At 39.5% G+C, this 27,841-nt stretch overlaps 2 protein-coding genes across 10 annotated transcripts in view; both read right to left on the bottom strand.

The window, feature by feature from the left end:
* YAP1 (Yes1 associated transcriptional regulator) overlaps positions 1 to 5,814 on the bottom strand; it is an 88,266-nt gene extending 82,452 nt beyond the window's left edge. For 3 of the 8 annotated variants that reach the window (XM_030269891.4, XM_030269893.4, XM_002198047.7), the window contains exons 1-2: positions 5,167 to 5,808; positions 1,984 to 2,231 (exon numbers count right to left, since the gene is read on the bottom strand). In XM_030269891.4, coding sequence (XP_030125751.1) covers positions 1,984 to 2,231; positions 5,167 to 5,490 — 572 coding nt within the window. In that variant the 5' untranslated portion in view covers positions 5,491 to 5,808. Of the gene's footprint in view, positions 1 to 1,983; positions 2,232 to 5,166 lie in introns of all 8 variants that reach the window. The other 5 variants (XM_072927443.1, XM_072927453.1, XM_072927450.1 and 2 more) reach the window with 4 other exon arrangements.
* A 429-nt stretch (positions 5,815 to 6,243) lies between these two features.
* CFAP300 (cilia and flagella associated protein 300) lies at positions 6,244 to 27,340 on the bottom strand. 2 transcript variants are annotated; one of them, XM_002199971.5, is made up of 7 exons: positions 27,072 to 27,340; positions 26,558 to 26,639; positions 24,890 to 24,962; positions 19,400 to 19,566; positions 17,011 to 17,183; positions 11,605 to 11,671; positions 6,244 to 6,628 (listed from the first exon to the last, which is right to left on the bottom strand). In XM_002199971.5, exons 1-7 carry the CDS (start codon positions 27,323 to 27,325, stop codon positions 6,497 to 6,499), a joined length of 948 nt encoding a protein of 315 aa, XP_002200007.4. In that variant the 5' UTR covers positions 27,326 to 27,340; the 3' UTR covers positions 6,244 to 6,496. The 2 variants fall into 2 exon arrangements, with proteins under 2 accessions (XP_002200007.4, XP_032603520.3); XM_032747629.3 differs by lacking the exon at positions 11,605 to 11,671.
* Positions 27,341 to 27,841: the final 501 nt, after the last annotated feature.

Genomic DNA, 27,841 nt, shown 5'->3' with positions numbered 1-27,841 from the left:
ACCTGGTTTGTTTCCACTCCTTTCCCCTTCAAGACACATCCTTCACAGCTAGCAGCTCTTTCAATCATTTACTTTGGATGTCTGCTTGAGAACAAACGATCTTGCTCATGCAGATGAGATTGCCAGACTTGTGTGTACTTTCCAGTCTCAGGCTCTTTATTGTTCTTGCTGAAACCTGACCCTTTGAAATGGATACCAGGACACCAAGAAAGGACAAAAAAACTTGCAGAAGAAAAAGAAAAGATTTTTGTGGTAATAATCAAACTGCAGAAAAAGCTTTCCAAGAATAAATCTTTCACTCTGATTTCACCTGAGTGAGCACAATTTTAAAAATTCATTAGAAGAGCAGGAAGACATTTTTCATCTCTTAAACTCTTTCATCTTCTGTAAAATTGACAGTGCTATCAAGAACAAACCTTTGTGGCAGTAACACTTTAAAATCAAATATCTATTTTTCACGCTTCATAAGGTGCTCTTTAAGAGCTCTAGCACAGTCAAAACAAAGGTTTGCTTTTCATTTCAAAACTCATTCTGTTCTTTCCTCAAGGTTCAATGAGCTACAGTTCTCAAATGGCATAAATTACACAGTTCAAAAAGCCTTCTACTTGTGCCTGCTGAAGAGCTCATATTCTAGAACACACTGATCTGTCAAACTTCACCAAAGAAAATATCACATCTTCACAATCTATGGCAATGCTTATTTTCATTATTTCTAATAGAGAATGATTGTTCTTAACAGGGAATCATCAGGCTCAAATAATTTTAGGCAACTACTGCCTAAAATTAAAGTAATTCAACCTCTTTTCGGTTGAAAAAACAAAAGGCAAATTTCTCTGTATGGAAATACCACAGCTACAGGAACAAGAAACATTTTTAAGAAGTTCAGCAAGTTCAATTTTCATTGCAGACAATGTAAATTTGTTATTGTTTTTGAAGCTACAAGCTCAACTACTTCAATAGTATTAATCACAATGTTTGAGCAAGAAAAGTAGTAATAAATATGTTTTTCTTGGCTGAAACAAGTTTTCCATAAGTAATACATAAGTTACCTCTCCCCACCCTGCAAATGATATATAATGGGTTATTTAGAGACTTGCTGTTAAATAAAAAGGTCAAATTATACTCAAAGTATTTGAGGGCAAGTTATGGTCTCGGTGGGCACATTTTCAGAAAGAAGGACAAGTCCCTCCTGTTTTAGAAAACTGCACAGAATAAAAGAAAGTGCTTCCTGATGGACTGAGTGTCAAACGGATGGCATATCTAACTTTTCTTCAGTTATAGAAAAGGTGATACTAATTTCACTGTGTGGAGAAGTTACAGCTCTAGGAACATGAAACAATGATAGAAATTCTGAAATTTCCTTTTCATTGCCAGGAATGTAGATGAGTTAATATACAAACACAAATACTCTAATCAAACACATATATTAATTACCTCAGGAAGAGAGAATAGGCAAAAAACACTTTGGTTGTGTATTTAAACATTGTCTTTAATCAAAACATAAGAAATCCTGACATACTGTCACTACAATACTCTCTAAAGTTAACTCTATTTCTACATCTCTATTATTAAAATGAGGTAAAATGTATCTTGATCTGCATGACAACTCTGACAATATTCAGCAAATCAAAAGTCTTGTTGTTCAATAATGACTATGCTAATTTCACTGATTTTTTTAGTACACAATATAATGGATAACATTCTTTAGCTAAGATTAAGATAGGACAAATAGTCACAGAGTACCATACAGTTTTCAGAAACAGTAGAGTTGATATGTAAGAAATACTTAAGTGGCAGGGTCCCCTACTTAAAATCACAAGCAGGTTTTTAATAATACATATTTTAAACACACTGAAATTTACTGAAATTCTAAGATTGTAAAAACATATATATCCCCCCCCCTCCCCAAAAAAAAACCAAAAAAAAAACCACCCAAAAAAAACAAACCAGAGATACAGCTAGTTGAACAGAAATTTTACTTACTTAAGAAAGTATCTCTGTCCAGATGGTGTCTTAGCCATCTCCCAACCTGGTGGCAAAGGTACATCATCAGGGATCTCAAAAGAAGACTGGCGCAGGTGCTGAGAAGATGGAGCTCCAGGTCCAGTCACTACTCCAGAGGGTGTAAGTGTCCCTGGAGAAACAGCTCCCAGCTGCAATGACGCTGGAGAGGAATGAGCTCGGACATGCTGTGGGGTCAGGGCTCCTGCTGTCCCGGCGTCAGTGCTGGCCTGCCAGGAGTGAAATGATTTTTATTATGATTCCCATATTTCAGTAGAAATGCAACTGCCAGAAGACATTTCACTTTAAATTAACATTTCAGGAGAAATTCATAGCTCAGTTGTTCTAAAGTTCTGCTTATTTTCTAGTTACTGTTCAAGCAAGCCTCCATGTAGTTTGGTTAATTAGCATCACAAAAGCCCTCGTGCAAGTCAAGAAATATTAACTGTATGTGTTGGGAGCCCTTAAGTTTTATTTTGAAAACTAAAGTTCCTACTCCTCACCACAGGGTTAAGAACAAACCTGCCTGTAGTCAGCAGATCTCATCCAGTGCATTGAATGATTTGTTACTGGACTGCACCCACTCACTACTATCACACCCACTTTCTGCTGGAGGAGTTAATTTCCCACTCTCCTTTTCAAGTGCGGGTGTGGGGATTCAAGTATATGCACACACCACACCATTTCCCCCACCCCCGTAGGGATTTAAAAGATCACACAAAGAGAAAAGCAATAGTGAAATACAAACTGGCAGCAGTGAGTTCCAATGAAGACGTATTAATTCAACCATTACAAAAAACCTAAACAAGAAGACTGAATGTAACATTTCCTAATAACTCAAACTTTTATGTCAAGCTTTTACAGTCCGTCCATGCTTTATCCAAAGCAAAGCTTCAGCAAAGGGTTGAACCAGTCAATCAAAAATGACCCACAAACCCATTCACAGGAGTCACCACTCATAAATATACAGAAAGTCCTGGCCAGTACTAAATATATGCCCAACATGGAACAGAAAAGGTAGCTCTAAAAAACTGGTTAAAGTAAAATTGGCTTTTAAAAATATATTTACCAATTAACTGGTTTTATAGACAGACCAGAACAACATTGACACCTATAACAAGATGCAGGTACCAATCCCTGTCACACCTCTCTACAAGGTATTGCACCATAAGAGCACTTACACACTTACACTTCTGCTTCACTCCCTCACACTTCATGTGTGCAAGCACATGAAGTTCCATGTGTTCAAGTGGAAACAAATAAGTTTTCACTTATATGCAGACAAAAGAAGCAAGTAGTAAATCAAGTGGTTTTATAACATTTTAACTCCTGAGAATCACAGAATTATAGAAAATAGAGATCTTTTCTTTAAGCAGAATGTTTATGTGGAACAACTAAACAAAAAAGAAAAATGAAAATAGTCCACAATGCAGCAAATTATTCTCTCTTGCTTTAGCTGGATTTCAAGTTTATGTTTTAGGAACCACTGAGTGATACTAGAAACAGAGATCGAACTAAATATGATTTACAGGCAAAGATTAACATACACAAGGAATATAAGACTAAGCCTAAAAGTACAACCGAAAGTTGTATGACCATCACACACTTTTAGAGCATCTCAAACATGTTAGCTATTTAACTGCAGTTAATGTATTTAACAAGACACAGCACCAAGTGTTAGACAATGTCTACCCATTCAGATTTGTACACAATGGAACCGCAATGAGATTTGCACAAGTTGGGAGAACACTATACATAAACCCTTATTCCTTGCTGGATTTCAGGACATTATTAAAGGCCTGCAACTCAAAAGCTAGCAAAACTACAGAAGCAGATCAGCTCCACCCCTTCCAATTTCTTTTCAGTCTTCCTATATGAAGACCAGACTGCTTTTTTTGAGTATTTGGAAAATGAATTAACTCCTAGGCTGTGAGAGTACGTGCCAAGGTTCAGCCTGGAATGAACTTCTGAAGTCAAGCTATAAATCGTTCAAAACAGAAATTTAATAATGGAAATGTTGACAGACCCTTAACAACACGGGTACCAGGCACCAGTACACAGCGAGTTTCACCCTTACTGGCTACATAGATAACGTGACAATAGCCAGTAATGCAACTTATTTTATAGCTTAGTAACTAAGTTCATTACTTAATAACACTTGACTAGGCAGGCACAGTCTCCATCCAAAACGTTGGTTAACAGCAGTAGCTTTCGCTCGTATTCACACCAGCACTTAGGTTTTAGTACAAAAATCCCTCTGCTTAAACACCAAACGCTGCCGGAGGCCAGACAGACCCTGCCCCGCATACCCCACCCCGCTCCTCCCCGGCCCTGCCCCCGCATCGCCCCTTCCCCCCGGCCCTGTCCCGCCCCCTTCCCAGCCCTGCCCCGCATCCCTCCCCCGCTCCCTGCGCGGCCCTGCCCCGCATCGCTCCCTCCCCCGGGCCGGCACGGCCGAGGCCCCACGGCTGCGAGCCCCGGCCCCAGGCTGCAGCCGCCGCTGCCCTGGGTGCGGGCGCTGCGCCCGGCGGACCCTGGACGCCGGCAGACCTGGCGTCTGGTTCGGGAATTAACTTCGGATGTGCGTGCGTGTGTATGTGGGGAGGTTAATCCTACTCAAACCAGCGCCGTGCTGAAATGGTGGAAAGTCACAACCATATTTACTGTCTGACGGGGCAGGGGGGTGTAGGTTTGGCACCACTTCATCGACCCCTTCTACAGAGGGCAGGGAATTGGACCGCAAAGCGGCATTCCAAGCGAAGCGTTTGCACCCAAGTTTTAGGGGCTCACCCCCACCGTCGCCCTCCCGGCGAGGCCGAGATGGCCAAGGAGCGGATGTGAGTTCGGGGCCCCGTGGGAGACCGGGACGGGGCCGGCGCTCGCCCGCCCTCCCGCCGCGGTCCCGGCCCCGTCGGCGTCTCGGGGGGCGGGAGGCGGCCCTGCCCCAGGGGAAGAACAAATAAAGGGGTGTGGGGGCGGCAGAGAGCGCCCCGACAGCCCCGGCCGGGCGCCCCCCGCCCCGTTCGGCCCCGTGGATTCCCGCCCCGGCCCCCTCCCCCACACGCCTCCCCCGGGAGGAGCTCGGCGGCGGGGAGGGGGAACTCGGCCCGGCCGGGCTGCCCCCGCCCGCCCGCGGCGCGGGCCCCTTCCCTCCCTCCCCCTCACCTGGCGGGAGTGGGCCTTGGGCTCGGGCGGCTTGAAGAAGGAGTCGGGCAGTTTCCGCAGTCGCATGGGCAGCGTGTGTGGCACGTTGGCGCCCTTGGGGTTCATCACGGCGTTGAACAGCGCCTCCAAGTCGGTCTCCGAGTCGCCCCGCACATGGACGATCTGGTGCCCCGCCGGAGGGGGCCCAGCACCCGGGGGCTGCGCCGCGCCGGCCGGGGCCCCCGACACCGGGCCAGGGGGCTGCGGCGGCGGCTGCTGCTGCTGCGGGGCCGGGGGCTGCGCCGCCTGCGGCGGCTGCTGCGTTTGAGGCTGCCCAGGATCCATGGCTCCGTCGGGACCCCCCGGCGCTTCCCTGGCGGGGCTCGGTGGCTCAGAGCCCGGATTCCCAGTCCCGCATGCCCCGCTCCCCGGGCCGCGGGCTCGTCCTGCTGTCGCCGGTGCCTCTCACCCCTCGGTCGGGAAGCCGACCCGCCCGCGGCAACTGGCAAAACAACTCCGGCCGTGCGGCGCTTCCCCGAGCCCGGCCCAGCCCGGCCGGCGCCTCTGTCCCGGCGGCGGAAACTAACTCACACAACACACCAAACAAAAGTTCGCAGTTACGCCCGCCCGAATCACTCTCCGCCGCCGGCTCCGCCCCTCCTGAGCCCGCCCGCACCGTATCCGAGCGAGGGAGCCCGTGCTCGCAGCGCTGCTGCGCGCGCCCGCCCGCACCGCCTCCCGCCCGGGGCGCTGCGCGGCCCCCCCGGACCCGCTCCGCACCGGCCCGCGCTCCGCGCCCGCCCGCGCCTCTCCCGCCCGCCGCCCGCCCGCCTGCTGCCGCCAACCAGAACTTTTTTTTCTCCCGAACTTCTATCCCAACTTCCAGGAGGCCGCTTCGCGAGGGGGTTGGGAGGGGCAGCCGCGCTTCCCTGCCACCGGCCCGGAGGGGCCATCGAGCCGGGACCCCTCCCGCCAGTCCTCTCCGCGCTTTCTGCCGCTGAGCTTTCGGTTCCGCTGAGCTTTCACCGATTGCAGAGTCTCCCCTGCAGATATGCGTCGCGGGTCTGTAAAGCAGGCTCATAAAAATGACGAGACCTCTAGAGAAATACATTTTATTAAATAACACGGGTGAGGGAAGGGGGGAAACGGCCAAGAAACAGCTTCAAGAACTATAAATACCTGAAAACTACTGTCATTAACCACACAGTAACATTTGAGTGAATGAGAAGCACTTCTGAGCACAGTCATCAAGGAGTAGAGCTTTCCTCGTCAGAAAACTGCAATGTCTACCTGAACCCAACAGAAAGAAGGCAATCTCCATTATAAAACTGGGCACCAGCCAGGTTTATAACTAGTTTGTAAATAGGCTTTCACCGAAACAGTGATACAAAATATTCACGTGTCGCTTGCAGGGATCCACAATCAAGTAGGCAAAAGTCTGTCCGTGGCTTTTGCTTGAAGGGTAACACAGGCCATTAACATCCTGAGAGGAAGAAAAAAACCAAAACAGTATTAGGGACAACAGAGATATCTGTAAGAGAATTAATAAAAGCTGAAGTTAATAATTTTGTTCCAGTTGTAACTGTTCATTGCACAGCAAAATAAAACAAATACACCGCAGTTTATTTAAATGGTATATGTCCCCATGAGGATCCCAACACTACAAAATGCACAATAATTCTGACTGGATGTATCAAATAACCTTGAGGTAAATGTAATATTTATATAAAATGTAAAACATACAAGCATGTGTTTACACAATTATAGCCTAAAATACAAATGATTAACTATACAACAGCTCATCATGTTTCCTTTGAAAGAGAAAAATAATCACTCTATATTAGTACATAAAGCTATACCATCCGCTGTTATGTTTTTCACTTAACGTTTGCTAATGCATCTGTTCAGGTTCCAATATTTGCATTTAAGCAAAACGCTTATTACAGATCACATTAACAACTTTGGACTATTATTGGAAACATTCTGTGTGCCAGTCCTCAGAAAGGGTTTGAAGGGATTCTAGACACCTAGCTGCAAAATCCTCGTTCTGAAAAAAATACATTCAGCTGATAATCTGCAGGGGAATTGGGTTCTTCACATTAACATCCTACGTCTGCACATGTCAATAAAAGCTTCAGTGTTGACAGAGCAGCACAGCTGGACACACTTCAAATCCAGTAGGGATCCAAAAACTAGATGGAGGGATTTTTAAAGCATTGGGGTTTTTTATTTAGGTAGTGTGGTAATTGAACATATGAAAGATCAATAAATATATAGCTGACATTTCCCTTCTTTTAAAACATGTAACAGTTTCCTCCTGCTCCCCAACACCTTTGTACAATAGTTGAAGAGATGTGGATTCTGTTACACTTTTCCTGCTTGAGGGAAATTGCTACATTGCATATATTGTTCATTTTCTGCAGGAAAATGTTAAACTCACAGACTACAGACTATTCCAGATTTCACATCTTTTCATTTTTCTGTTGAAGCTGTCTTTCTTTGCATGAAAGGAAGACAGCTTTTTTTGGACAAAAAAAACATGAAAAGTGTAACCTCTCTCAGTGGTTAAGTCAGTCAGCTGAGAAGGAAAAGAGCTGGGTCCCCATTTCTGCACCAAGGACCAATTATGAATTTTATTCTTTAGCTGTTACTGGCACCCCATATTCTCCTGCTGTTTTGAAGAGAATTAATCCATTATTAGATGTTCTGGGGGGATGTTTTGTTATTAGATGTTTTGGGGGATTATTCAAATCCTAAATCTTAAATTAAGATAAGCACCTCATAAAACACTGTTTTAGACAGGTAAAGATTTGATGTTTATTCCCAGAATTTTCCAATGGTAGTCAAATGCCACAAGCTAGAAATAGCTTTCTATTTTTAAGTGGCACAGCATATAAGCTCCATGTAGCTCCAATTGTAGGATACCTAGCTTTCTTCAGGTGTTTTCTAAGGATACATGTATAACAAACACTGGATTCTCAACTGCAGTAAGGAGAGCAAATTTTAAAGATTTTATAGTGCTCAGCATCAAGAGGCCTTTGGAATTTGATCCAAAAATAATCTAAATTCATGCATGTAACTTAAGGAAAAAAAGTAACACAAGATCAGCATCAAGACATGATTGCCAGTTAAACTCTTTTCCCATTGGTACTGAGGATCCCACTCCTGCAGTCTGTGTGGAATTGAGGTTTTGAGGTTGTGGCAGTTGAGATTTTGACTGGGCCCACTAAAAATTTGTTCAACAACTCAAGAACAAAAACAATATAAGTTCTGGTGATCAGGCATTTCAAGCAATCACCAAACCTAGTATCAGGAAAATAGTCAATATAATCTAAGTAAATGAAAAGGTTCTTAATTTTAATGAGCAAAAGAGGTCATAAAACCCCTAAAATGCTTGAGCATAAAGGCTCTGATATTTACATTCAGGCATGCACACAATTAAGAATCATACCAATTCCATCTGCAGTGTGTACTTTGGTTCATACATGCAGGGGTGTAATGATTGATTTACTTATGTTAAAGTAGGATTATTTTATTTTTTCTTTGTAGCAACACAGCTGATGATTTAAGAATACATATGCATAGCATAAAACAGAAATAAAAATACTGTTGAAGATTCTCAAAAACTGCATAATGTAATTAACAATTTTTAAAAATACTTCTTGAATAAACTTTGCATTATTCTGTTTTCTAACACTGCCACAGTTTGGGTTCAGGTAAAGAAAGTTCTAAAATATCAGTGAGCACTCCAATACTTAAGCTGTAAAAGTGTTTCATTATATGCAAAGCTCCAAAGTTCTCAAGGGTATTTGGAGTTCAACAGAGTACTTTGTCACAAGATCTAAAATTATTTCTCTTGTGATGCCCAGGTCTATGAGGTTTTGATGCTGAAGAGCTCTACAGACATTTGTAAGAGAGACCTCAACAAATTAGAGGGCTGGACAATGACCAACCATATGGAGTTCAACAAGAGAAAGTGCTGGATTCTGCACCTGGGATGGGGCAGCCCTGGATGTACGGGCAGACTGGGGAATGAGATGCTGCAGAGAGGGACCTGGGGGTCCTGGTCTGTGGCAAGTTGAACATGAGCCAGCAGTGCCCTGGCAGCCAGGAGGGCCAGCCCTGTCCTGGGGGGCATCAGGCACAGCATGGCCAGCCAGGCAAGGGAGGGGAGTGTCCTGCTCTGCTCTGCTCTGGGGCAGCCTCACCTCCAGTGCTGGGGGCAGTTCTGGATGCCACCATATAAAAAGGACATTAAAGTATTAGAGAGTGTCCAAAGGAGGCCAATGATGATGGTGAAGGGCCTTGAGGGGAAATCATATGAGGAGTTGCTGAGGTCACTTGCTCTGTTCAGCCTGGAGGAGACTGAGGGGAGACCTCACTACAGTCTGCAGCTTCCTTGTGAGGGGAAGAGGAGGGGCAGACACTGATCTCTGCTCTATGATGACCAGTGACAGCACCTGAGGCAACAGCACAAAGCTGAGTCAGAGCAGATTGAGGTTGGATATCAGGAAAAGGTTCTTCACCCAGAGGGTGGTTGGGCACTGGAACAGGCTCCCCAGGGAAGTGGTCACAGCACCAGCCTGACAGAGGTCATGAAGTGTTTGAGCAACACTCTCTGGCACACAGTGTGACCCCTGGGGATGGTGCTGTGCAGGGCCAGGAGTTGAACTTGAGCATCCTTGTGGGTCCCTTCTAACTCAGCATATTCTGTAATTCTGTGAACTTATTATAACTTACAACTTTGAGATATTTACATCTCTAATAGTGTGCTTTTTTAGATACTGTTTTAAAATTGTGCTCAGCTGCAAAAGTCACTTTTATGAGATCAGCTTTTTAAAATCTATTTATTTTAAAAATTATTTATCTACTTACATCAGGCTAGGAGGGTATGTCCTTTTCTTCCAGGTACAAATCAAGAAAACTTGGCTTAAAAACTGTCAGAACTATAGTAACACTCTACTGTTATTTATCAAATGAACTCAGAAACTAAATCCACTGCAGAAATGTAGTTATGTCCTTGAGAGCAACTTTTCACAACAAACACAAGACATTTGTGCTCCAGTAAGTGTCCTTCTTGTAAGTGCCATATGGACTGGAGTAGTTTTGATCCACATAAATATCAAACAGTCTAGACACACTGTTTAAGCTTTTCTGTTTTCTGAGAGAAAATTCTTCAGGATGTTCTTTAATAGAAATCGTAATTTCATAATTCTTCTTCACCCCACAAATTTTCAGAATGTGCAGTAATGCCCAATTTTCCTCCACAGCTACAAGGAGGATACCTTGCTCTGCATTAACACTGGATCTTCTTTTGTCCATCTATTTTGTTTACAAAATTTGCTAATTGGTTGGGGTTTTGTTTGTTGTTTTTTTTCTTTGTAGTACTGGTGATATTTAATGTATGGCCAACACAGTTAAGGGAGCTCTTTAATGTCTATCTGCCTAAACATAGAAATCTGCAAAGTTCACATCAATGCATTTGATTTAGAGGTGTGAAAGGAACAGTAATAACAGAAGAACATCCAGTTACCAGGGTTTTGCTTTTTTATTTTTATTACAGTCTGCAGCCTAGCAGAAAGATAAATTTTGATACACCCATAAAGTGTTTATTTTCAAAAGCCTTTTATGAATCATACATGGTACTTAAAAGATGATGACCAACATATGAACAACTGGGCTATTGGCAACCTACAGGGAAGTTTGTGCAGTCTGAAATGACATCAGCTACTGCTGTTGAAAGTCAGTACATTATCTGACATTTCATTATCACATATTCTGGTTACTCAAGAAGAATTTGGAGTAGTTCATCCTACTGTAGCAACTTAAATGACAGCTATGCTGAATCTAGTAAACATGCCAGTTCTCAAACTTATCTTGATGGTAAATGTATGATTTTGCAAGGGAAACAGATAGGAATGAGACTTGACAAGGGAGAGGAAAAGAGGTTAGCAGTTATCTCACTACCCCAGCCTTTTTGTATACTAAAGTTCCTTGCAGTCTTTACAGAAACAGATGCAATACAAGCTATTCACAAAGCTCTAGCAACATTTCAAAAAACAGAACTACAGGAAGTCAAGAGTACATCCTTGATCCTTACTGTTAACTCAAGTTTTATTATTATTTATTATTAAACCCAGAATTACTCAGATTTTTTATTTTCATTAGCTAATTTCTGGGTGACTATTATGATTTCCACTGTAATCCAGTAAACCTATTTTTAGTGAGTGAGCTACCAAATAAAACTTTAGCTGCTGGTTACTAATGAAGAGTCAGTAAAGAGGATGAGAAACTGGATGAGTTCAGAGAAAGAGTTAATGAATAAAAAAGTGACAGCTATGGGAAAATAACCCATTACAATGGAATATTATATTTTCTTTGTGTAAAAGTAAATTCATTATTGTTGTGTTATATATATTACTGCCAGTAAAATCCCATATAAAAATTATTAATACTTACATATGCAGACACTCTGAAGACTGTAGAAATAATACGTATTTCTTTTGTTTCAGGGTTCTTTTGAACACTGAAATACAGGGGTATATTACATAATATATATCATAAGTAGACTCTTTAATAGACTCTATCATAAATAGGCTCTTTAATTTATTAGATACATTTTAAACATATGCACTGTATCCTTGCTCAAATTTTATGAAAGTCAAATTTATAGCTAAAATTCAACCTATGTCATATTGAACATGAGAAGTTATATGGCCACTGTTAGGTAACATGGTTATTATCATTATACTGAAAAATATTTAATATATTTAGTAATCTGACTTGGTTTCACTGTTCTCAGCTACTAAATCACAGTAATATTACCGAGACCTAGATGATTCCAAATACAGAGTTTTCATTTTCATAGATACGAAAAATTATACAGCTAAACATTTCATAAAAATATTTTCCCATATTCTTTGAGAAAGAAACCTGCAAAGTAAAATTCATCTTAATACAGACTACAAGAAGTAGAAGCATTACTGGTGAAGAATTACATTCTTTAGCTCATTTTTATTTAGTATATAATTATAGATTAGGTTTATTTTTTCTCCTTTGGAATTTTGTATTTATAGTCAGCTATGCAACTTGGGATAGGATTAGTTCTGAGCTTTTATATTTCTAGACTGTTGTGAAGATTGCCATTTCTTCCATCGCATTTACTAATAACACTGAATATTATTGCAAAGAATAATATTCGGAGGCATCTCAACCTATTTAAAGTATTTTAATATGACATTTTTCCTGAAGTCTGCTTTAAGTGATGCTTATTTCTTCAGAAATTAGATCATGCAACTTCTTTCATTTATCTAATTTTGCAGATTCCCACTTACATTAACTCACTGTGGAACAGCTGAAGCTTAAAAGTTCCATACTTATGTGCTTCCAAGAAATGCAAAACCTGCCTTGTCACAAGTTGGTTCCTTTCCCAAGAAAGGTCCCAGTATAGACAAGTTACAAGAGGATGTGTGAAACACAGCCCAGTTGAACACCCCACCAGATCCAAGCTGTAACAGCAGTCCCCTGTTACCAGTGCTTTGGCAAAGCTTCTTTTTGTAAGAACAAAGGAACCCCAAATCAACCAACAGCACCTTTGTTGATTCAATCTCTGCAGCCAATAAAAGAGATTGACTCTCCAATTAACTGATTTCATCTGTAGACTAATGACACAGTCATGTTTGAACCTATACTGTGAGACTGATCTTCCCTGTGGTCAGTCAGTAGTGACGCTTTCTCAGAACTTTTTGTTGCGTCTGACATGTTGACATACTCAATGGTGGATGAAGACAGCACTGCTGAAATCAGGACAGACCCCAGCTGAGTGGCTTCCCACCCCTCCAGAGATGACTGCCTTCCCAGCAGGACAGCTCAGCTACCTCATGACTCAGCTTCTGAACCACTGCAGTTTACAGACTAGTGCATTAAGCCAAACTAAGATGTCACTTTATGCTGACACACCAGGCTGTAACTGCAGCAGTTCAGAAACTCTTCAACCATCTCTGTGGAAAGGGTGACAACTGTCAGAACATGACGTAGAGGATTAGTGGCATTATGGCCTTCTACCATGTATCACCACCACCAAAAGCAACAGTTGTATTTAAGTTACTCTGGCTTCAGATTCTTTTGTCAGAAAACTCTGTTATCAATTTCTGGTTTCTTAATTTTCATGTTATATACATATATATATATATATATATCTAGGATATGAAAGTAAGAGTTGACAAAGTCTTCCTATTTATTCTATGACCTTGAGAAATTTTCCCCTTGTGGTTAGCTTCCTGTAAGTAATTTTTCAAAATGTTTATTTTCAGTGCCTTGGTTATTTTTAAGGCAAAAAATTGTGTTTGTTAAAATCAGATGAGATTCTTCCTTTGCTGACTTGAAAGAAAACCAGGAGGTTGCCTTTGACAAGCTCATTTGCTCTATTTATTATTTTCCCTCTGAAAGCTTTTAGAAAAAAACTATCTTGTCCTTTTGGAGAGGATAGTATTTCCTTAAAAATGTTAATAGCCCCATGTTCTTTCAAATTATTAACTTCTAAACTATTCATTGAATATGGTAGTTCATCATTTTAATGTGCATCTATTCTCTTTATATGAAGAGCAAACATCCTCATGGTTTCTCTATTGACTATAGGCTTTATTTATATACTAACCTTACTGGCAATATTTTACTAGGCTTTCCAAACAATAAAACAACAACTTAATGCCTTCACATACATTCATTCATTTTGTGGAAAAGGGCATGGAGATGGAAATAAGAAAGGAGAAGAAAATAATTACTACAAGATGCTACAGCAGCTGTCACCATGGAGAAACACTGCCAGAAAAATCAGGGGTTTAAGTACAGAGGACCAGATTTATCAACAGAGATTCATAGATTATATTTTAATTAACAATTTTATGTTATGTAAATATTTAATTTAAATCAAAATACTACAAGGTATAGGGATTTGAAATGATTTAGGTTATACGGGATGAAACACTAAACACTAGAATTTTGGATGGATTCATCTGATGACAGACTCATTACTGATGGGTAACAGACTACAAGTTGTGCATTAAATTTTTAGTAAGAATACATCACTCTTTTTGCAAAGAGAAAAATATCTGCCACTTCGTAGCTGTATTTGGAAGTCCCTAGCTTGTAAAATATCTAGAGCTGTTAATTTCAAAAAAATTATTGCATTCTCTCATAATAAAGCAATGCACATAAAAATGCTTTAATAAAATGAAACCTCAAAACTTTTGACACTATTTTGAATGGTAGTGCCTTGGAGTTAGAACTCCAGGTATGACCAGAAAAAAAAAAGCTGTAATAAAGGTAAATAGGGAAAAGCTCATTAACAGGTCTGCTGCTCCCAGCAGTAAAGGCGCTTCTGTGAAGCTCTTCATGCCAAGGCTCTTGCCCATACAGAATACAGTAACAGGACTAAACAGTGGCAGTTTATACATCCATAACTGTTATTCGACTGAATTCATTTGTGGCAGCTGATTTTCCATGCACATCATCAGCCAGCAGCTAATAATTATTGAAGTATCAATTTGGTTTTTTACCAAGCCTTCTGATCCTCAAACATAAAAATTAAACCTTAAGGACAGTACAGTTTACAGAATTTTTAAAACCATGAAAAGCTTTTAATATCACTTTACAAAGAGTAGAAAGTGTCCAATGCAACTGTAATCCAAGATACAATGAAAACACACAGAGGACAGCAGTCTAAAAAAAGAATTTGAACAAAACCTGGTATTCAATAGGAATTTGAGGGTGAACTTTTTGGTAAACAGAATTTAAGAGATTACTACTAACATCAGCAATCTTTTACTGCAAATAAGAGTCTAAGAAAGTAATTACTAATTACTAAGAAAGTAATTTTAATTGCTTTATTTTCAGCTGTAATTTGTGCAAGAATGAAGTAATACAATGCCCAGAAATTAGAAATTAAGTCAAGACTGTCATTAGTGTCCCTATTCAGAGCCTCTCACTGTCTTTTTCTTTCTTAACACAGTGGAAATAAAACAGAAGCATCATTTTGGATAAACTGGGAGCAGGGGGAAATGAGACCAAGAAAAAGACAACTGTGATTCTGAAGGGGGAGAAAAGGCCTGAAATGTCAAGATCAAAAGCTGTTCTCATGGGACTGACAAAGAACTCAATACCAAAAGAGAAAGATAAAAGATTCAGTGAAATGCTAAGTTTTGTTTTCAGCTGGTAACCAGTGCTAACACCAGCTCTTCTGGCAGTGAGAAACTAGCAGACATTTACAGGCAACAGAGAGACACATGGTAGACAAATTCTGAAGATCACTTACAAGGTCACTTCAAAACTTGGGAGGATAGAAAGCAATCTGCCAACTGGCAAAAAAACCCCAAAAACGAAAAAACAAACAGCACAGGAATAGATCTTGAAATATTTTCTCCTAAATATATTTAGAGGATAGAAGCACCACACAAGAGGAAAATACAAAGGGCTAATAGGAAACAGGTTGAGGATACAGAAATGGTAAACTTTGAAAGCAGGATGAAATTGTGGGAGGATCTTGGCAGAGACTTTTTTTTTCTGTTTTAAGTCATAAGAACTATTTGACATCCTTATCAAATTTTACAGCATGAAAAGGAAAAAGAATGGAAAGAGGCTTAATGAGATAGGAAGGTAAAGAAAATTAGTGGCCTAGAACAGAACTTGAACACGTTTTGGATAAAACAACTCAACAGCAAAGGGGAGCAGTAAAGTGAAGGAACTGATTGGATTTGCACATTGTCCTAGATTAATTCAACAACAGAAAAGCAGAAACAGCTGCAGTCAATGTAGAGTCACCTATGGCCCAGGACTGAAGGAACATGCAGCTTGATTCAAGTGCAGAATGAACAATGTAAAAGAAAAGCGAGGGTAGAGTTAAGCTTTGATGGATCCTTTTATGTCAGATGCTGTATTTCTGAAGAACTCACTTGATTCTCATCTATGTATGAGATGAAAATACCAAAACTACTCATACTAACAAAAATTTTAGTAATATATTTTACAATCTTTATATTCCCATCAGCTTAACTAAGAATGAGTCTGTATACCCAATAACTACATTCCATTTCCCAACAACCAGAACATAAGAAGTTTTGTCAATCAGAGAAGTCAGTTTTTGGATATATCAAAGCAGGGTGAAAATTGTGGTTTTAGTCTGAATCTAAACCTCTGATCAATTACCTCTAACCTCAGTGGAAAAAAAACCCCTCACATAAAGTTTCAAACTATTTCATACACTAAACCTGGGAAAACAAATGTGTGTTAGTTCACTATGTCATGTTAACAGCAGGATCCTATCACCATTAGCTGTACACTGTGAGAAGTGTACTTGCAGAACTAGGAAGACCAAAATTGAACTGTATTAAAAAAAAAATCAGCAGGGATAAATGATATATGGAACTGGAAGTTTCAACTAATTATTTCAATTTTTAAATCCTAAATTAAAAGCAGTCCAATTGAAAGTAGCCCAAGATCATATAGGCATGACTTAACTGTTGATATTTTATCAATGACAGTAGGAAGACAGTCTGTTTCCAGTACTATGCCATGTTTTCGGCAGACAGTCACAGAAAAAAGTATCTTTAAATTCGGAATGAATTACAAACAATCCATAACTGTAATATAAAAATGTTCTTATGTCAGACTGATGCAATTAAAATAGCATCTATTTTACCACTGAACTACTACAAATTGTTCCATTTGATAGCTGGACACAAATAAACTTGCAGGTGGATTAAATAACAGCCCCATTTTTGAAGCAGTAATGTACAATAAATTTATACAAATCAATACAAAGTATCTGTGTACATGTACACAGCTGTACAACAAGCAAGTAACACTTACCTCACCAAGTCTTTATAAAAAGCTTTTGTAGTTTCTAAGTATGGGTCAACTACATCTTCAAACTGGCAAAGAGTTCCTCCAATGCAAAAATGCTTAAAAAGACAGAACAGAAATTCTTCACGATCCAATTGAGTAAATAAGTCATAATGGTCAGAATCCTCCAGAAGCAAAACCTTGTGGAATAAGGAAAAAACAAGGAAGTCAAATTGATAAAAATTTATTTAAGATTCAGTTTATAAATAATGTAGCTAGTATGCTGTATAGTACACAGAAATTATGTCCATGTAAAATACATGGATGAGGGATGGAAATACATATTTCTAAATTCTTCTTCAAATGATGCAATCAGGTTCAAAATTCTTACATATAAAGCAGAATCACTGTCAGATTTATGCCCAAAAGACATAAAGGAATATTTTTAAAGCCTTGTTATTTCACTGGTTAATTATCTGTCATGCTAGTGAAACAAGCAATCTGAAAATTATCTACCTATATTTGATATGTCAATTGCTGTTAATCAATGGGGTAACTGTTTTTGGCAACATTTGCTTTTTCACTTTTAAATTGACACAGTTATTTCATATTTGTAAAGGAATTCTAGGATCTCCCAGAGATCACTCAAACTCCCATCATTCTTTATTACAGACTCCAGTGAGCCCTGATCTGTAGCCTGGATCAGCCAGACATGCACCCAGCTGCCTCCATGCATGTCACCTGCCTTTGGCTGAGATATGTGAACACAGAGGACTTGCTAGATTAGTGTCAACATTGCTTCATGTAAATGTGGACAGGAATTGTAACTCACAATGGCTACAAGACATTCGAGTCATGTCAGCCAAAATGCAGATGCCAGCCCAGGCAAACTGGTCAAAGTTAGCCATAAATCCACTGCTCTCTGGCCCTCTTCATAACAAAACTACAAAACCTGAGTAAAAAGGGGTCGGGGCAACAGCTGTTCTGGATGGCCACCTCATGCATATCCCAACCTCCCTGGCTGAAACAAGAGAAGACATGGCAGGTAGGAAAGAAACATGGAGTCTTGCAGCCAAAGGCCACTCTCTGACACCAGGAGACAGTTTGGTGCCCCCTACAGTCTTCTGTTCTAGATCCCTGACCAAATAATTTGAAATTTTGATATAATTCCTGGATTTTGACTTATTCTTTCTGATGTCTTAGGTCTTAGGAGTAGGAATAACCTTTGTTTCAAACCAATGTTGAACCCTCAACTTGAAAATGCTGACACACAAATCACTTCCATGGGAAGGAAACTGGGAAGACACTGAAACACCAATAATTTCTAATTTTAAATGTTGCCTCTAACCTTCCTACATAGAATGCATTTAATTTTCAGAAAACATTTCACATGTACCCAACTTATAAATAAATACAAAGTATTTTGAACTGCTAGGCTACAAACTACATCTGAAAATCAAACATGAGCTTGAGTTCTCACCTTTTCCCAGAACTTTACAAGACAGACCAGTATTTCAGGCCACATCCTGTAACCAGTGTCACTGGTTCTAATACATTGCCTTCAAAGGATTTGCCAAGTGCAAATGAGTGCAACGCTATAATTATTTAGTACTTATGTTGATTATATATACAAGGAAGAGCAAAATCCAGTTCTCCCACACTATACTTTGCTAATGCTACACAAACATAAGTTTAAAAAATGGTTTTAGCTTATGAAGTCAAAAGAAACACAGTAAAGACATACATTGATTAAAAGGGTGCCACTGTTAGAGATTCTTTTCCAGATAATCTGCTTTCTGACACTTCCACTAGAGTATAACAAATAGTTTTACATTGCAGACCTGTTCAGGAGTTGTATTTAGTAATTTTCCAGTATTATACTGAAAAATAATTTCTTCTTCCATAGCTCCTCTTGCTTTCAAGAAAATGTATTAAGATGGCTTTCTTTTCTTTATCTAATGCCTTCAGATATTATATGATCAGCATTCCTGTTCAGGAATGCTTCAGGATGTAGCTATCAATACATTCAGTTTCATCCACTACCTGAAAGGCTGGGTGAACCTACAGCTCTGAGTATGACAGCACCACTCGCTGGCATCCTCCTAAGCAAACAAGCAGCTGCATTTCCCCCACACACCCCCAGCACTAACTGCTTGAAACATAGGTGGGTAGAAGAAGGCTTAACCTTTTTTCTCCCACCTAAAAATGAAAGAAGGCTCACCTGGAAAACAAGTAATTGCTTTCACATATTCAGGCACTGCAGTGCCTCAACTTGGTGAGGTAAGTTGTTTGTAAACCATGGCTATTTCTGACAGTTTTTTACCACTGTCAGAAAAAAAGCAACCTGAAAAACGTGTCCTTATAGTACCTAATAGAGTAGGGAAAATGATAATAAATGATTAATTACTATACTGACCTTCCTTAATTCATCAGAGATAAGAATATCATCGTAATAATCATCATAACATTTCACAATAGTGCCAGCTTCTCTAACAATTCCTTCAGAGTACAGCCGATCAAAAAATGACATGGAAATCTGTGTACAGGGTACCACTGTAGCGTCAATTTTTGTCACTTTGGAACCTGGAAGATATAGGAAGCTGGTTCTGTATTTCATGTTTTTAAAAAAAAACACACATCATGTAAGCATGACTCAGTCACACAGTCACTCAAAGTAAAAAAAAAAAAAAAAGCCAAAGAAAGCAAAGAAGGAAACAAGCAAACAAGCGCAAAGAAAACATTAAATTCATCTGACTATTACTTTCCATTAAGGCTCATGTGTCTGCTCCCCCTGTTGGTAAATACCATCAACCGAAACTAGGGATAGATGGAACACCGTGTGAACCCAGCATCGCATTAGATCACACCCTCAGAAAATCATATTCCACAGGTTAAGCCTTAAAGCATCTCAGGACATATGCCAAAAGTGGCATGATGAAGTATGGAAGTCAATAGCTGCTAACAGCACTCCACAAAGTAAAAACCAAAATTAACACGGCCTCAAAGAATTTTTGAATTGTTAAGTATTATATTGAATTTTAAAAAAGCTCTTTTGTAGCCACTGTAAGCTTTATTAACCAGTCATTTCAGAAGATGAAAAAAGTACTATCAGCACTTCCTGTATGAATCTGGAGTATCACAGTATTTATTGTCAATCATTAAATGCAGAATATATATTTCTGTAATTTTTTCCCCTTTGCTTGCAGATCATCCAAGCCTGGATCCTGTTGCTCACCGACATCTAGTGCCATTTGAGATGCCTGCCCTATAGTATTTTCCTTAAAGAGGTATCCATAAGGGCACATATCTTCTCTATATACAGTATCTACATACATATACATATACATACATATTCTCTATATACATATATCTACAAATCTGTCTGCATCGTGTTGGATAACGCATGGCATTTCAAATAGCATTAGGCCCCATGTGTAAGAAGCTTTGGACTCAGCCCAGTTCTGTCTCTCTTTACAGCCCAAGTGCTCAGCATAAATGTTAGAATAAATGTTCTCTACATATCTCCAGGTCCACCTGAACAACCTTCAAAGTGCTTCTGAACAGGAGAGGGGAAGAGAACACGAGTGAGCATTCAACACAAGGGCGATGTGTCTCAGAAGAGAGAATAGTCACAACATTCCAGCTGTTCATGAGTTTATTCTTATCTCTTCTCCTCTGTAGGTTCCCTTGATGGGAGACGGGCCAGCAACATAACAGTATCCAAAGGCTTTTTACCATACAATTAAAGATAAAATTCAGTGCTGTCCTGACAAATTGACCCAAAGGATCACTAAGAATTACTATTCAGGAAATGTCCAAATCTCCCTCTAGATTACAGTGTTTCAGGACCAGGAACATGCCAAAAAGGGATGCATGAACCATGGTGCTTCCAAGACCACTTATCATTTCACTCCAATGCTAATCTTTGTAAGCACAGCATAAATTTTCTCTGGCCCTTACCTGCAGAAAACCTTAGGATTTCTCCCATATACTATTACAAAGAGAGTATTTATTCATAGGTTAAGTAGGGCTGGTATTTTAATACCTAAACCTGTGTAAACTGTACCACCCAACCAATCCAGACCAGGAAAAAAAATAAAGAGAATTTATAAGTTGATAGCTTGAAAATATGCCTACTTAAGCTAAAATACTGACAGAAAAAATTAAAATTATTTTATTGGACCATTGTGATGTCAAGAAAATCTGTTAAAGACAAAAGCACAGCATTTAATTGCTTGGCTTCCTGTCTACAGACAATGGTTATGAGAAAGGGTAGCTTTCATTAAAGAGAAAAAGGTTTAGTACCTTCTCCTACCTGTACATGCAATGACTATACAAAATAATCATATGACATAACCAATAACAAGTCAGAAAAAATAATGAATTACAGCATTACAATCTATGAAAAAACCCCAAACTGATATATATTTATTTATTTGTACTTCCTCCCACCTCCTCACTTCCAGTTTCCTCTAAATTCTAATTCTCCAGCTCCCTTTCACAGGAATTGAATTTTTATTTTATAAGGGATTTATTATGAGACATACCAGCTTTTATCACATAAATTATTTTAAAATTAACATTAAAATCTGAGTTGATTAACAAACATCAGATACTAAATGACTTCAGAAAAGTGAAAGTTCCAGTTATTGAGCTAAAAATATAGGAAATTGAGCTATTTATAGGTCTTAAATGATAAGGATTTTATTGGTGGAAGGGAAGGAGACTTCTGCTCTGAAAAAAGGCTTTATGAAAACTTTAATAATGAATAAAAAAAAAATCAAGAGCTTTGTAATTTGTTCAGTAGTTCAGAAAACCAAACTACACATGGAAAACTTTAAATACATTTGAAGGTCCTGCTCTTTATTTGAGAAGTGAGATTTGAAATTCAAAATTTCCTGGACAAGAAGGTTTTAATAGCATTATAAAAGTAAGAAGTGAAAAAGGAAGAAGAAATGCCTTGACAACTCTACAAGTGGAAAACAAAGAGCTGAGAAATCCTGAAACAGTTTAAGTTTATTATAACAGCCAACTCTGTAATATCTATAAAGTGCTGCCAGTATACTTTCATATTAACACATTGCATATCTAGTATGGGGCAGATAAACCCTGGATTAGGTATATTCAGAATTCTTCCAAAATCAAAGAAAGTTTTTTACGTAAGAAAAATATCTTGTAACTTACCATTTACAAAACAGTTCATATGTAATGCAAGTTCAGTGCTCAGTACTTAAAAAAATATGGTATTTCAAAAGTAAAAGGTGTAGGTCAATGATTTATGGTTTCATGAGATATCTAAAATTCTTTGGAAATTATAACCTATAATAGTAGTTGCAAAATTGCTGATTTAAGATTACCTTCCAGATTTTAAAACCCCATTCTAAAGACAGAAATTGTTGAAGATTTAAGCACATATGGCAATTCAAGAATTCTTTTTTAGGCAAATCCTAATTTTTTATTTACACAAATAGACGGTAACTTTAGCCCTTTGAAGATAAATTTTCAAGTGTTAATTGAGCTTAAGCAGATACAGTCCTGCCTCCCTAAGACTGCTGACAGGTGCAAGGCCAGCAGGGAAAAACGACTATTTAGTTCTCACTGCAGCTATTTAAAAAACACAAGACTCAATACATAAATGGGTATGCATGAAATTTGCTCCTTTTGCTGTTTCTATTTCCGAAATATCAGAGTAACAGATGAATAGGTGGCTTAAAACACATCAGAAATATCAGATACTCTGATAGGCAGTCAGAACGAGGTGAAAAAATATCCCTATTAGGGATATTGCCCTACAGGCAAAAAAGTTTGGTTTGAGACTAGATCATTAAGTATCTTTCTGATCAGAGAAAGCAGACTAGAGAACATCATTGTGTATCATTGACCTAAAATGTTTTGTTTCAAGTAATGTTGAAGCTGAAGTCCTTGAAACAATGCATTATTGTGGAATTCTACCAGGACAAAAAACATAAGTAAAAAGGTGAGAGGGGACCACAGCCTTAAAAAATAAAAAAATATTATTAAAATAAACACTACAGAAATGTTTTATTAATTTCCTTTGTAATGCTGATATCTTTCTGTGGATCCAGAAATACTTTCTGCCCAAGATCATGGAGGGCAGGGAAAAGGAGTTTTCTATGGATCTATCTAAACCCCATCTCTATTATGCATTCAAATTATCTCCTGCATTAAAAAAAAAAAAAAAAAATTACTAACATTTTTGTTTGTAGCAGAATAAATGCGGTATTTGAATTAATGTAGACTATATATTTTTTTCAGATTTTCTAGAAAGCAAAATAAGCATGTTTCCAGTATTTTTTAACAACAGGAATGTTGTTTTAAAGTTACTCCACAGTGATAAGCAAATCTGGATTAATGTATCAGCATGCCTGAAGAAGAAAATACTAGAAGATGATTTTTACCTCCTCCCACACACAGCTAATGCCTACTATATTTTCAAAAAATGCACATGAAGACTAAGTATAGAAAAATGTGCCAACATTCCTCACCAAAAATAGGCAAAGAATGGGAAGATTAAATTTTAAGAGCAAACAGGGTATACCAGCTGTTCAGGATTTAGAAAGGGAACGCTTCCAGTCCTTGGGACAAAATGCTTCACTTCTGTGTAGAGGAAGATTGAGAAGAACCAAGAGTTAAACTAGGTTACTTAGCAAGAGACCCTCCACTCTTAACACAAGGTATGTAACCTGCTGACCTCTGCTACAGGGACTGTCAAGTTGTAGACTAGACAGATAGCCTAAAACAAATCCTTCTAAAGCAAGAAAAGGTTTACTACTGGCTTAAAATACATCTATTTTCTTTCTGCTTGCCAGAGAAAGAGGTACCTGAAGGGTACTTGAGATATTTTTTTGCATTTTATATATATTTCAATTGTTTTAACAGTTGGGTGAAGTGTTTGGAAAATGGATTTTTGCTGACAAAAAAGTGGCAATGTCTAGTGTCATGGTATATATAGTGGGGAAAAACCTATGCCAATTCCAGAGAGCTGAAATGGAAAAGTTAGAAAATTCCCAAAACACCATTAAATACTTACACACAGTAATATTGCAGACAAACCAAAAGAAATGAGGGATTCCCACTACCCTCTTTTAAGGTATTCCTACTATGGAAAATCACTTCGGCAATATGCAATAACATTATGCATAAAATACCATTACATTATCACATACAATAGCCATTAAGTTTTGCGTGCCATTTACGTAATGAAAAATGCAATTTCAAAGTGTAGCCACAAATTTGCAGTTTGCTTTTGGCCTTCCTGCTTTAGTGTCTCATCTGCATCTCCAGACCTAATGGAGTGTGTTCAGAAGTTTCTGATACGGCAAGAAAGTTAAGTGACCCTCATGGCACGGCTGCAAGCAGAGCAGCCTGTCCCATGGGGCTCCTCTATGCCTCCACCACCACGGCTGTACAGACAGCAGATTTACACGAGCTCAGGGTGTGCTCTACTAATCCTCTACTCTCAACTTTAATTTGTAACAGAGCAATCATCTCAGACCTGTCCCAAGCCAGGTCATTGCCTCTACAGAAGAATGCCCTTCTCCAAATGTTATCTGCATATGGTACTATTGTAATTCCACAAATAATGCAGTTGTTTATGTCTGGATACATGATCAGGTCAACTGGATGCCACAAACAATTTATAAACTGTTTCAGGTGCTTGCTTTATGGAATGATGCAGGGGTCACAAGAAAAAAGGGCACAAAAGGTGACTAGTTATTTTATTCTAGAAGTAGAATCTCTTCCTATTACTTAGTAAAAGAATTAATTCTTTCAGGTATTTCAATGAGCTGAAAGCGCATATATCTGAACTGTCATTATGGTAAATTAGAGCAAAATAGTTAAAACACAGACTTTTTTATTTAAGATTAATTTATTCTAAATTTACCCAATGTGGTCCATTGTCCAGAAGCTGACAGCAACTTTAAACTGGAGTTCACACTTTGGTCATTAAAAAATGCCTATAATATTCAAATAAGAGAATACAAGTTAATGAAATGAAACAGAAAATCATCAATCATAGTGACTTGGATACTTTCAATCCAAATTGTAAGGCTCCAATTAGTAAGCAGATTCCGTATCAGACCAGTTTGTGTACTAAATATCACACCACCAAATCCATGGGTTTGTAACTCAGTGTAACCAGTATATTTTATACATAGAAGGCATCTTCAGGTGCATATTTATGTATGTAGTATTCAATTCTTATAGTAAAGCAGTTTTAGTCCAAGAACACACAAAAATGTATGAAATTCACAGAGGTACAAAAAACTGAAGATTAAAGGTCTATCTCTGCAAACAAGGTCATTGAAGTTAAAAACTAAATGCCAAGTATAATTTTAAAATTTAAATAAATTTGAAGCTTGGAGAAGTGTAGAGACACACAAAAATTATTAAACAGATACAGAGGAGATTCATAAGTTATTGAAGGGGTGAAGGAGATATTCCACAGTAAGATTTGAAGAATTCAATCTTATTGATTTATCAGTTAAAAGGAGACATCCATAGTAACGCTGATTGGTGGCAAGTTTCCAAGATAGATACGCCAACTAAGAAAACCCACACTTATAGAGTGAATAAGCACTGAAGAAACTGCTAAGAAAATGAAATTATGGATCTTTCAATTTCTGTATCACTAAATTCCTTTATCACCCTTCTGGGATACATAGAGATCAGACATTACATGTAATGGTCCTTTTTTTCCAATTACTTCACAGCTTCTCAGATTTCATAACTTCACAGCGATATCTTTACATTTTTAATTCAAAACAGACAAGCATTGAGAGGGTAAATGGGTATTCTGTAAACTTCAATAATTTGAAATGTTTATCAGTGGAAGATGAAATAAATATTGGTGCATTTCTGTGTGAATGTCTTTCAGATATAAAGAGGCTGAATTCTTTATCCAGGATAACAATATAAAATAGACATACAAGATATCAAAAAGTTGTTTTTAAAACAACAGATGTAAAAATCACATAGTTTTTAAAACCACAGGTTTGGGTTTTTTCTGTCTGCAAACAGATGAAGAGATTTGACTTTGCAGACAACAGAAATGGAGGACACAAAATCAGCAAGAAATTTGAGTCTCAAAAAGCTGGGAGTTCAAAATTCTAGTATAAAGCAATGGCATCCAATAAATTTCAGAAGTTTTATTTCCAGGTATGTGGTGCACATGCGCATCTAATTGCACTGTGAATTTACTGTGAGAAATTTACTGACAGCTGTGAGCTGTACACTGTTTGAAGTCTCACACTAGATGGACTTCCCAATATGAAACCCTGCAGCCAAGATCAGCATCCAGTTCAGATTTCCATTCTTGGGAATCCTGAAAGGCTAAAATGTTCCCTCTTAAAGCAGAGTAATATTAGTACAGAGTAAAATATTTTTACTGGACAATACAGTCAACCCACAAAGTCAGAGACTTGAGCACCACACCTAAGTCACCTGCTTTCAAGGAGACAGTGAGCAGGCCAATAGCATTCAACACTGCTAATGTTGAATATAATTTCATAGTGGGGAGAATCAACTTAAAATACAAAGGATTTAGAACTACCATAAGAAACTCATCCTTTTGATAGGGCTTAAACTGCTGGTCAAAACTGAACGCTTGTGCTGTGATCCTGCCTTGCATGGACCTGAAATGAAAAAATGAGATTAAATATTCTGAAGACATACATAATACCATATTTTGATCAATTATACTTTGGTTTTTCATCCTCATTCTCAGTTAAAAGCGCCTCCAACCCTCCGTTGGAGGGCTCGAGGTGCGCCGGAGCCCCGCTGCGAAGTGAAATAGATCTGGGCTCACTGTGGGAGGCCAGGACAGACCCTCACACCTCACAAGGCGCGGTTTGCCTGCCCGGAAAATATCAAGGGAACTTCACGTGAAGGGGCTGCAGGGAATAAATGAGGGAAAAGAAAAAAAAAAAAAAGAGAAATAGACGCGGACCCGCCGCCACCAGAGCAGGCGTCCTGTGGGCGCGGCAATGGCTGCAGCCCTCAGCACGGCCCGCCCGTTCCCCCGCCGCCCCTAGGCAGAGACAACCCGCAGCGGGCGCTGCCCCCACCATTTGAGGAGTCGGTGGGCGATGTCCCTGTCCTGCAGGCAAGAGAAGCTTTTCTGCGGCAGCGCTCGGAATGCGACCCGCGTCGCGCCGCTCCCCCGCTCCGCGGACATCTTCCCGCGGCCCGCGGTTGCCGTGGGGACAGCGCCGCTCCGGCGCTCGGCCCGGCCCCGCTCCGAGCGTTCCGCCGCCCGGGAGGGCCGGCCGACTCGGCTGCACGCTTTCCTCTTCGTTGTTTGCCTACAAAATCCCTTCATTCAACACCAACCTTCTCCCCTCTCCCCTCTCTTCCTGTCTCTGCGCCAGGAAAACTCAGGCTTGCCCCGCAGGCCGAGGCAGGGGCTGCCATTGCTGCCCTTGCCGAGGCCTCCCCAGTGCCGTAACACCAAAACTAGCTAGGAAAAGGCCAAAGTTATGAATTCTAAGCTTCTAGCGAACCAGGGCTGCTGTTTGCTTCCCAAGGGGCAAAGCCGTTTGGGAACATCAAAGCCGTGCTTTCAAACTCTTCCCAGTCGAAATTAAAGGAAAGACCATTGTTACTTCAGGAAATTATTTCCTCAAGTCTAGTAAAGCAAGGGACACCTTGCACAAGTTGGGGGATTTCCTGCCCCTTGCAGGCAAAGCAGTGAGAATTTAAGGCTGCTGTGCATTTCATGCTATTTCCTTCAGCAGCCTACCCTGTCCAAAGCCTGTCCTTGCTTAGCCACAAATTTCCAAAACTGTAATTTTCCCATTAATCTATTGCTCAGGCTTAGCAGCATTCCCACGTCTAG

Source organism: Taeniopygia guttata, chromosome 1 (genome assembly GCF_048771995.1).
Source record: "Taeniopygia guttata chromosome 1, bTaeGut7.mat, whole genome shotgun sequence".
NCBI lineage: Eukaryota > Metazoa > Chordata > Aves > Passeriformes > Estrildidae > Taeniopygia > Taeniopygia guttata.
The sequence above is the reverse complement of the archived record's forward strand: the minus strand, read 5'-3'. Positions and strand labels throughout refer to the sequence as shown.